General features: G+C 41.7%; 1 protein-coding gene across 1 annotated transcript in view; it reads left to right on the forward strand.

Moving 5' to 3' along the window:
* Positions 1 to 5,521: 5,521 nt before the first annotated feature.
* WDFY4 (WDFY family member 4) overlaps positions 5,522 to 11,683 on the forward strand; it is a 143,231-nt gene continuing 137,069 nt past the window's right edge. Inside the window, exon 1 of the mRNA XM_019471663.1 lies at positions 5,522 to 5,782. Within this exon, the coding sequence (XP_019327208.1) occupies positions 5,522 to 5,782 (261 nt within the window). The remainder of the gene's footprint in view (positions 5,783 to 11,683) is intronic.

The raw sequence follows: 11,683 nt of genomic DNA on the forward strand, positions 1-11,683 counted from the left end.
ATTCACAGTGGAAAGTTTAAAGAGCAGAGTGGGAGCTGCTGCAAACACCAAGATGCCTAGCAAGACAGAAGCAGTAACGCTCATTTCTCTGGATGTGGTTATTGACTGCAACAGGAGCTGCTGAATCTAGGAGCCCAGGTATGTCAAGAGATATGCTGTGAAAGCAAAAGGAACAGACTGTTAACTGTTGAAGGAAACTGCAGTATTATCTGCAACTGGTTTGTTATAGTAGGATCATTTTCAAACAGCAAAGGTTTCAGTCAAAGTTCACCCTAAACTGCAGTACAAGGAGGAGAAAGGATCAGCAGTTTACTTGTATCCTTTAATCTAGGGATGATAATAGGATTGCAGATGTCGGGGGTGCATCTGTTACTGCTGCTAGTGGAGACTTGTTAGATTTGGTTTAACTGCATATCCTTATCTAATGAGCTGTTGTTGTGAGATGATCAGAATTGCCCTGGTCTTGTTTCTTTGAGTTTGTTACAACTCTATTGTCTGTGACTGACCAGAAGCATTCTGTTTGCTCTTAAGGTGGGGGCATTACTTCGCTTCCAGGAGGACCACATCTCAACAGCAAGTATACCCAATATCTGTGCTTCTCTCTTGGCTGCAGTAGGGGTATATGCAAGTCAGAGAAGAAATTGTTCCAAATTAGATATTTAGAAGCTACTTTTTAAAACAGAAAAGATGATGTAGGTGCATGAGGGAGAGCCTAAGTTGGTTTTACAGCTACTTTTGGATTGCATGGAGGTGCTCTTCAAACAAAAATAGAGAGATGCAGTTAAGTGTTTGAAACTGAATTAATGATTTGTGAGGTTGTACTGCAGAAATGCCTTGTCCAACTTAGATGTGCTCAAAAAATAAAAATATGCTTGGACAACTGAAGTCCTGGTGTAAATGAATGCAACTCCTTTGGTAGTAATAGTGTCACACCTTCTTGAAACAAGCTGAAATTATATTTATATTGCTGAAAAAGTAGGGGCTGTGTCCTACTGAAATGGGACTTGTTCTTTGAACAGTATTCAACCTTCTCTAACCTGACAAGTGTTTTAAAACCCCGCTGTTATTTGTATTTTGTCAACTATTTGTATTTCAAGGCACCAGCCAGGTTAGGCTCCTGTTGTATAAAGTGCTGTGCCAGAACTTAGGAAGAGACAATACCTTCCCCGTAGAATTTACAGTTAAATGGACCTGGCAAGGATGGGTAGGATATTAAATTTTGCAACTTGTTTTAATTCATTGCAGCCCTCATATTGGAGAAGATAAATAGAGTGACATCAAAGTGTAAATCTTTTTGGTGGTGTTTTTAGGTTTGCCTCATGAAATAATGTCAAGTATGATCACTAGACATAGGACTGATAGGTGTAGATAATTTAAGAAAGGCAGAGGGAGCTCAGGGAGGAAGAACCAAGGTGGTTAGGAGGGACAGAGGTAAGAGTGGTAGATGGACAGTGTCTGGCACAGTGTTCTTTCTCAGGTACTGCCGTTTCTTGTGAGCAGAGAGTGGTGTAAGCCACAAAGAGGGAGTTTGCGACTGAACTGGGAGAGAACTAGAATTTGTGAGATAAGATGGTTCATAAAAGAAACAAGCAATGCCTTCTACTGCTGGGGTCTGTTATGGCATCAGACAGCTTTCCTGGGGAGGTAGCGGAATCCCTGTTATTAGCATTTAAAATTATTGACTGGCATGACTGTTTAATGAACAGATTTATCTTGGCTGCCAAGGAAAGGAAGAGGGTATAAAGAGGTATCACACAGCGGATTTTTGGAGTGCTGTGAGCCGTGTGTTTCTGATAGTCACCAGAATCCTGGGTTTTAATAGTCAAGAAAAGGAGAAGGAATATTTAAAGCAGGTAGTCCTAGTACTAGGGATCTGATATTTAGTCTACTATGCCTCTTGTTGTTTGGACAGTTGGAGTAAATAAGGAGGCAAATCGTAATCCTCATTTTGCTTTCATGTACTTTTGGAGATTAAAGATTTCCATGTACGCTCAAATATCTGACAGTTTTTGCAGATACTTACCATAAGAAGTGGATCAAACTCTGAAATTTGGTATGAGACTTGGTTGTGTTTTGGTCAACCATCTTGTCATGAGACCCTTCTCTGATAACAAATTATTTTAAATGTATAAGTAAACTTCTTGATCTTGGTGCAAATTGGAATTTTGTAGCTGTATGGGATCATTTTTTGGACTGCTGGGGGAGTTAATCCCAGATAAATATAATTAAAATATCATTTAAAAAAATCATGCTTGGTCAGCTAGTAAGCTTTTACTATCAGTGTTCTGCCTGTCCTGCCAGCTTTGGTCAGGCCTTTCTTCCTTTTTGTCTTATCGGTCTGAAAAGGCGTAGCCACATCGCAGTGTGATTTCACACAAGCTTCATTTAGAACAAAAGGGAAAATACATGAATAAGTTCCACTTCCTCTCTGTTACCTGACACTACTTTCTGAATGATAGCATCAGGTTTATTTGATATATTTTCACTTCCATGTCTTTTAAAATCTTTATTATTTAGACTTTACTTTTTGTATCATTGTGAAATTTATAACTTATCAAAACTGAAATAAGCTGTTAATTTACACTGAGGATCAGGACAAATGGTGGGATGTAGAAGAAAGCTAACATATAAGACATATAAGATAGCTAAGCTATCCTTAATACCAAAGATACTTGAATGCTGGACCCTGTGATATTGTGATTGGTCTAGAAGAATAATTATCCTCCAAGAGGAATAGGAAAAGCAAAGGATTTAGAAGTCCGAATAAAATTGTAGACTCAAGAAGAGGCTATTAGGAGAAGGAATATTAAAAGCAGGTAGTCTGTTGTATCCACTTGCACTAATACTACAGGACTGATATGTAGTCTAATATGCCTCTTGTAGTCTAGACAGTTGGAGTAAATAAGGAGGCAAATCATAATCCTCATTTTGCTTTCATGTACTTCTGGAGATTAAAGATTTCCATGTACACTCAAATGTTGTACATAGTCTGTTACAGTTAGGTCGTCATTAATGAAGTTGTCAGTGCATATCTGGTTTTAATATTTTCTGTGGAGAGAGGAAGAATTCTTTCATTACATAGATTCATAGAGTGAGAATTTTTTGAGTCACCAGCCCTGCTTGCCTTAGCTGTGCCACCAGCAAGAAAGGCCTGCCAAATAAATTATGAATAGAAAGAGAGAAAATTGGTAAACACATCTGCAGTGCCATTCAGTGCAGTGCAGTTCAAGCAGTGCCGTTGATTGGTCAGTCACTGACCTTCTGAGGCCAGCGTAAGAACTTCATTTCATCTCTCTGTGCCTCAGTTTCACCATCTGTAAAATGCCTCTGTAAAGCATTTTGGGCTTCTCTATACAAATGACCAAGGTGAATGTAGGCACTGGGAGTGAGTTACTTGCTACTTAGCATTGATTTAGGCTTAGCAGAGTAGCTTCCAAGGTGAGAGGTTTCCCTTAGGAAGAGAATAGTGCCATTTGGGATGTGAGAGCAGCCTCACTGAAAAAGTAACTCTGAACTATGCTCACTCAAGCCCCTAGAACGGTATCCAGGCTGTCTCAACACACTGTACAGCTTCATGATGACTCAAGTGGGCCAAAATCCCATACCAGGGTTAAGTATAACATATGACAAATGTAACTCCCACACAGTCATGAGGAACAGAGTCTTCCTGTTTAGTCTGTACAGATGGTCATCACACTTTTTCTGCTTACAGGGCTGTGTTGTCTTAACACAGATAGTTAAGGAACACAACAGCAGCGAAACACAAAATGTTGTTGAGGTAGGAAGTTCCAGATTGACATCCCTGGAGACTGATCAAAATTTCATAGCCCTCGATCTCCTAGCAAAGGACAGAGTATGGGCTGTGGTAGAATAAGTTACCCTCTGCTGTAGTGTGAAGGATCAGCATTTGCATCCACGCGTAGGTGTCTGCTGGGACCATCAGCTTGCTGCAGGTGGTATGGTGCACAGTGACAGGATAATGTCACCCACTTCATCTCTGCAGCATGGAGCTACTGCAAGAGTGTGGAAGTGAAACTGGTTCATCTGGCTTGGAGCGGGCAAGATGCAAGCAGTAAGCAAGCTGCATAGCTGATGGATGGTGAAGGAAGAGAATCCCAAATACAGGATTAGTGTCGGCTCATAATTTCTAAACCAGGCTCATAATAGTCTTTTTTAAAATTTAGTATAAGGGGTGTATGTATTGGTAGTGCAGGAGATCTGACTCAGGTTTTTAGTTACATTTGCTTTTTGGCATTTTTATTGGCAAGCTAGAATGGCAATCAAAGAGACACTGTGGAGAAGGAACCTATTTCCTAGAAATGGAGGTATATTGGTGGTGGCCTTTGAGAGGGTGTAATGATGTGTTAAAGATTCTTCTAGGCTCTTAAAAGACAATATACTTGGTAAGTAAAGCGATGAGCTACGTTCATCTTGGTGACAACTCCCCAGCTGCCTGCCTACACTATGATAATTTGTGTGTCATGTTTTGAGTAGTCAGACAATGTCCTAGACACCAATAAGCATATGGCTTATTTTGATGGAAACTGGAGAAGCCTGATTTCCATTAGCGTAAGCGTTGTGATTTACGTAGGCTCTAGGTAGCAGGGTGAGCTCACAGAAGGCTATGGCAAAGGAGTAGAGTTGCTGTGGATTCAAGGCTGTGTCAGTGACCTCCCAGAAGGCTATGGATGAAAACAGGGCTGGAAAGTAGATGAGAGGACTTGGGGTTGAGATGAGGGTATCAGAAGGATTCCTCTACGTATAGTGCAAGATGGACCCATTGTAGGTTCAGTTTGATGGCAATGAGGCTGCTAGAAGCACGTTGCTCCTTCATCGAGGCATATCCATTTCAGTTTACAGGATCAGCAAAACAGGTAATGTTGCAGTGAAAATACCTACCTCTTGTACAGAGCTGTACATCTGTAGGATAGAAGAACTGAATGTTGCTGCCTGTTTGGGCCAGCACACCCATGTGGGGAATCCTTGGCTTTTCCACGTAGTTCCTATTCCAGCTAGAGCTTCAACCCCACTCCAGGTGGGGCATGCATCAGAGATGTGCAGCTTAGTTTAGCATCCATACTCAATGAAATGTGTAACCTGGCTCTTGGGTAGTGCTCTTCTGTTGCAGATCTGATGATGGTAATAGTTATGACTTGTTTTACAATTGGGGTGACTGAAGTATAGGGAGAGGATCTGGCTCAATGGCAAAGCTGGGGCTGGAATCCAGATTTCCTGCATGGTTTACCAGTTTGTCCTGCCAAAGCCCAGATGAGTTGTGTAGCACATGCACACGTGTCTCATGGGAGAGAGCTTGTTCATGTGATTGCTCTCGTCCAGGAGCAGAGTGCTTTGCCATCAGAATTGGAAAAGAGTCAGTGGCTGCCAGCATTTCCATGCTTCTAAACTCCCCAACTCCAATAGTTAAGACTGTCAGTGTCTAGTTTCATGGGACAGTTGGCTGGTAAGAGATGATGCTAACTGTAAATAACACAGTATCTTTAACTTCAGGTCTCATTTCAGCATGGACAAAGCAGCTGAACTCACGTGGCAGCTGGAGGATTCACCTGGCAAAGCAGGACAGCAAGAGCAAAGCCCTGATGACAGAGACAAAGCAGAAGTGCCAGGACAGCCTGCACACAGCAAGGACAAGCCACCCCAGAGCCATACCCTCCAGTGGGAGACTCTAGGCAGACAGTTTGTAGAGTATGAGCAGGTGGCTCCATTTCTCATCCCAGAGGAGCAACAGAGAAGGCTGCTGGACTTTCTTTCCCTCTTCTTAAAGGTTTGTTCTCCTTGTTGCCTTTGGTGCAGATGCCAAGGATGTAAATTTGAGTTTCTGTTGCTCTATCCATTCTGTGGTCACCCTAACTGCCACAGGAGTTAATTGGAGCATGACCCATTTGTGTAGGTGATAATTACTTTCATTCCATTGGGAGCCCAGGGAAACAGTTTCTTGTCCTCCTTTCATCTAACTAACCTGCTATGTTAGCATGAGAAAAGTATATGGGGGAAGCACTGCTTTACTTTCATGAATGGCTAAATTCTATTCTTGCAGTCAAAGGATATGTTGATGAGACAGGCATGTTTCAAAGTAAGTACCCTGTGAAGAAGTTACTTCATGTCTGCCTCATCCATTTTATTACGTAGTGGGGGGCTGAGCACAGTTTCAGTCTGGGAAAATGTGGTTGTGGCATGCAGCCAGCTAGGGGAAATGCAGGGGTACAATATTAAGATGGAATTTTTGGGTTAGTGACAGTGCTGATGTCTAATTTTAGTACTTGAGAGAGGAGTTGTGTTATAGATGGGGAAACTGTGGCATGAGGAGAGGAAGGTCATACTGTGGGTGAGAGGCACAGCTGAGAACTAGAACATTTTGGTTAGCAGGCTGCACTACCCCATGCCCTAGAGCTTCCATCAGCCAAGAATTTCTGAGATGGCCATATTGAAAGGTGAAACTGGAAGAGCTCTATAGTGAATGGGAGCCTTATGGGTTGGTTTTGTTTGCTAGAGTGTGTGAAACATACGGGGAACTGTTTGAGTGGACCATACAGCGACAGAATGGCAGAGCTTAATACTGAGAGGAGCAGAAAACCTGGCCTATCTTTAAATGTACTGTGGCCATGTTGAAGTACAGAATTGTTTTTCTCTTGAATTAGCTTGGGTATTTATGGGTATGGAATCTGTGTTTTTACACTCTCTCACTATGTAAGTCTTTCAGAAAGAAAATAAAAGCTTCTTTTTGGTGAAACAATATCTTAATGATGACATATTTCAGCCATCTGTACTTGTGAGTTTTCAGTGTTCTTGAGTGACCAAACTCAGATCCATCTGTTCCCTACCTAGCTGAGCCAGTTTTCTAAAAAGAAGTTAGTGGGTAGGTGAGGGGAAAAAAGTTAATGACATGGTCACTCTGTTTATACGGAAGCATTGTGGGACATAAAAAGTGATACTCTCTGGTGAGAGGGACATTTTGAACTGCGTGTGCAGGGAAATTACTGTGCTCAGGGCTATGAAATCTTTCGTGCCCATAACAGTAAAGGAGGAGTAACTTCCAGATAGTCGTAAACATTTCACTCAGCTGGATAGAGCATGTAAGTCTCGGTGCAGAGCAGGACTTTGAAATCGCTGTAGATGCTGGCGTCAGTTAACAGCACTGGAGCAGGTCACCCATTGGTGTCAGCGTGATGCAAACAATTGAGTTGGGAGCAGGATCTGGTGATGCCTATGGTGAAGAGTTTGCTGTGTTTGAGTACAAGCTTGCCCTGGTCCAAGACAGCACAGACAAAATGAATGGAGGGGTCTGAAAAGGCAGTGAGTGTATAGCCTGGAGTCTCAGAAGGGGCCTTCTCATTTAATCTAAATGGCCCTACAGGTATTTTATGATTACTGAACAAAACTTTCACTTTTCACCACTTCTCTCAACTTCTGGACTTGTTTGCATAGAAGAGTGTCCCTTCTGAACCAAAGGCTATATTTGGACAGAAGAGCTGTTGCTCTCTGCATACGTGCCTGTCACTGGAAGCAAACCTCCCTCTCTCTGTATATGGCACTACATGTGCTGGGGCAGACTTCTCTCTCTTGGGAGCTCACCACCACTTCATCAGCTCACAAAAATTTTGACTTTGCAAAGAGGCAGCGTTCCTTCCTCAGCTTTCAAAGAATGCTCTTCAAAGTCAGATCAAGACTGATAATCTGGCAGTTTTCTGTAGAGAAGCACCTTCTTATTCCATGGATCTCTGGACTTGTTTGCATAGAAGTGTCCCTTCTGAACCAAAGGCTATATTTGGACAGAAGAGCTGTTGCTCTCTGCATACGTGCCTGTCACTGGAAGCAAACCTCCCTCTCTCTGTATATGGCACTACATGTGCTGGGGCAGACTTCTCTCTCTTGGGAGCTCACCACCACTTCATCAGCTCACAAAAATTTTGACTTTGCAAAGAGGCAGCGTTCCTTCCTCAGCTTTCAAAGAATGCTCTTCAAAGTCAGATCAAGACTGATAATCTGGCAGTTTTCTGTAGAGAAGCACCTTCTTATTCCATGGATCTGCTTTTTAAATGGCTTGTTGAAAATGGCACTGTTCTTTTTCTGAGACAGCACAGCAACAAGATGCAACCTTTTTGCTTGGAGCAAGAGCCGTCTGCTTTTCCTAGAGCTGTTTTCAGACCTCCTGTCTTCCTTCCTCCTGAAGCTTCATGGAAAACATACATGCTTAATGCTTTGAGGGTATAAATTCATCCCAACAAAGATAAGCTTTGTTGTGGAAGATAGTCTCTCCAAAGTGCTTCCTCCCCCTCTTGTAAGCAACGTATTGCAGGCTTTTTGTGAAATTCTTCTGCAGAGGTTTTCCTGCCTCACGTTTACAATGAAATTGAAATTCCCAGTTCTCAAGGTTTCTGAGTTCTGTTCTAGCTTTAGTTTTTGAATACTATATAGTGAACATGAAGTAAGCAAGTCTTGGTGAGATGAGATTATATAGAACAACTTCAGATTTGCTGATCATTAACTAAGTATGAATAGCAAGAATGCCTTCCATGCGAAGGTCATTTTTTGGAGTGAAACTTTCAAAGGACTGAGGAAATCGTTGTTACTGAACAAAGGTGATGAAAGCTATAAACTCTAGAAGTCTTAGGAATTAAAAATCGGACAGGAAAGCAGGAAATCACTTATTTATCATGAAACAGGAGAAAGAAACTTTAGTACCAGTGGGTCAAAGGACAGCTGTTCCCCAGGAGGCAAGCTGAGTATTGCTAAGGGACTGGCAATGTCATGCATATGCATATCCATCATGTGTTACCCTTCTGTAGGGCTGAACTTCATATGCTTTAAGGTTGCAGAAAGTGATTTCCTGAATTGCAGTAGTGCTCACAAAGAGGGGATTTTAAATTCCTAAAGGATATTTTGGCTACAGAATATATTCAGAATGGAGATGTGAATTTCTCATTAGCTTAACACTCGATTTTGTGCCCTAAGAGGGAGATTCTTCCCCTTCACTTTTCTTAGATGTAAAAGTGGAGCTTTGCAGTACTTTGTACGTATTTAGGTTCAGATGTGTGGCTAGAGCATTTTGGCCTTGCATCATTGATTTAGGAGTACATTGTGGAGGATCTGGCCCTCTAGCTTTGAGTCATCATATCCTTCCACGTATGACTTTTACTCCCTTCATGTACCAGCCTTCTGCTTTGTGCTAAGCCCCTGGGCTGGCTTGGGGAAACGCATCTCAGTTTGAGTTGTATGTGTTATGAAGTTCTTACGGACACCACCTTGCTTCCTCCTGTTTAACAGGGGACTCTGCATAAGTCCTCTCCCTCCTTGGAGGATTTTCATCTCTTGCTTTTCCTTTCCTTGTTTGATCACGCAGATGCCAGTGCATCTCTGTCTTTTTGTCTTAGAGTGCTTTAAGAGGACTGGAGAGAGAGGGCACTAACCAGGAGCCACCTGGGATGTGGGGGCTCATTACTCACTGATAGTCCTTGATGTAGAAGGAAAAGGTGTAGGAGGAAAATGTTAGCCATCTGCTTGTGATTCAGGCCTAGGCTGGGAGTCATTTTAATGTGCCCTCTGTATTTTCCCTCTTGGTGCCTCAGAAAGTATCAGAATGTACTATTACATGGCTGGCTTTTGAGCTAGCATCTTTCCATGAAGCATTGAATAGGAAGGACAGATGGCATCAGCAGACACAGGGAACTTGTGGCAGCATCTTAAACATGTAGAAGCAGGCTTAAGAGAAAGAAACAAAATCAGATTACACTGTTACCATATTATTTGAGTTTCCCCTGAAGGCAGACATCCCGGAATGGAGTCAGGTTGATATTCTTCCAGACACAGATCTTCCAGATACAGATCTTTTAGTGGCTCAAAGATGAATATGGAACTGATTAGGTCTGTTCTTAAAGGAGACCGTATTCTAGAGGTTGGTGTCTGACCCACAGGAAGATCACCTGTAAAATCAAATCAGAACATTAGTGGTCTGGTCTGTAGTGAGATGGACTAGCTAAATTTTTGCACAATGGTAGCGTTGCTATGAACCTTTGATTACTGCTGTCTGCTGCATATGGTCCAAACTTCTAAAATTTATCCTGCTCTTTCTGTTAGCAGAAGAGTTGAGTGTAACAAGTCCTTTCTGAAGTGTTCAGAGGGTGTTCCTCTTTGAGGCAGAGGAACAAGAATCTATCACTGCTTTCTTCTGAAAAAGGGTATAGCTTAATGACAGACATTGTATATTCTTAAGTGTCTGTGGGTTTCTTGTCATTGTGTTTGCCCAGCTTGCTCTGTTCTTTGCAGATCTTCCCTCACTTCTGCATCAGAAGTGGAAGAATCAAGTGGACCTCGCTCCTGCAACTGAGGGTCTCTGAAAATCATTTATGGTCAAAATCTGAAAAAAATAGCTTGGTTTTTTTTTAATATTGTTGATTGATTGACAACTAATTGATAGGCACACTGTGCAATTTTATTTCACTCTTTTGTAGCCCAGAAGAAAGAGTTGGGTGCAGTTCCAGAGAGGTCAATGCAGTAAAATGAAGCAAAAAGGAGGTGCTTGCCTGATTGCTGACAGATGACTGGCACTTTGGGGGGAAAGAAATAGCTTGTCCACAAACTGTCATCAGCAAAGACAGAAGAAGTAATTGAAAGCAATGGTAGGGAAGGAAATAATGTTTGTAGAGGATCTTCTTTCACAAAGAGTTGCACTGATTTGGCAGACAGTATTATGGGGAGTCTGCTCCAAATTATTTCAGAACAGATGTCTTATTTTTTTTGTTACCTTCCTTCCATTATCTGGCCTTACAGCTTGATTTTTCTGAGCTTTTAGAAGGAGGAGATGTTTGTAAAGAACATTTTCAAGGTAGCTGGGGACAGAGGTGTCTCAGCCTGGTATTTAGAGGTGAATGCTGCACTATTGCTAATCCATTGATGTGTGTAGCATTGGATGTTCTATATAAAAGTAATGGTACCTGATTCTTGGAGGCCAGTTGGGTGCAATAGTATCAGTCTACTGGAGTATTTTTTTATTGCTTTTGATTTCCCCCCCCCCAAGTCAAGGTTAAGAAACATTTGAGAGGGGATCTGTTTGTCAGACTCGGAGCAGGGAACCATCCAGTCTTGCTGTTGCTCCTCTTGTCAGTTTTGCATTGAATTGCTTGTCCATTCTTGAACAAGTAGTATATAAACTTATTTATAAATTGTTTATAAACTTGTCTATAAATTTGTTTTCCTTGGCTAGCTATGCATTTAGGACTATACCTTCCTATTTAGGGGTGCTTATTATAGCACAGGAAATGTTTAGAAATCCTGATCTGGTAAACATTTACTGTCATCATCTCAGCATTTTAGAAGTGCATCATTTGCTATATTAGCACCGATCTGTTCTCATGATGTAAGCTGGCTTGTAATATCGTAAATTCCTAGCCAGGCAGGGTTGTCACTCCAGGCCTGGCAGCCTACATCTTAACCTCATAGGCAGATGGGTTAGGCAACTCATATTGCTGCAAAATCACATCCAGTGCGTTTTTGGCTAGAATTTGCTGTTTTTTCAGCTCCTTTCCCCATGTTTTCTTTTATTTCCTTAGTTTGCAACAAAGACTGTTTCTGTCCGACAAGAAATGCTGATTTTATGAGCCTTACTTTCCTCCCAAAATAGAGTAGAATTGAAAGGCAGAAACTTTATGAATGTATTAAAAAAAAAAAA

Source organism: Aptenodytes forsteri, unplaced genomic scaffold (assembly GCF_000699145.1).
Source record: "Aptenodytes forsteri isolate BGI_AS27 unplaced genomic scaffold, ASM69914v1 Scaffold15, whole genome shotgun sequence".
NCBI classification, from domain to species: domain Eukaryota; kingdom Metazoa; phylum Chordata; class Aves; order Sphenisciformes; family Spheniscidae; genus Aptenodytes; species Aptenodytes forsteri.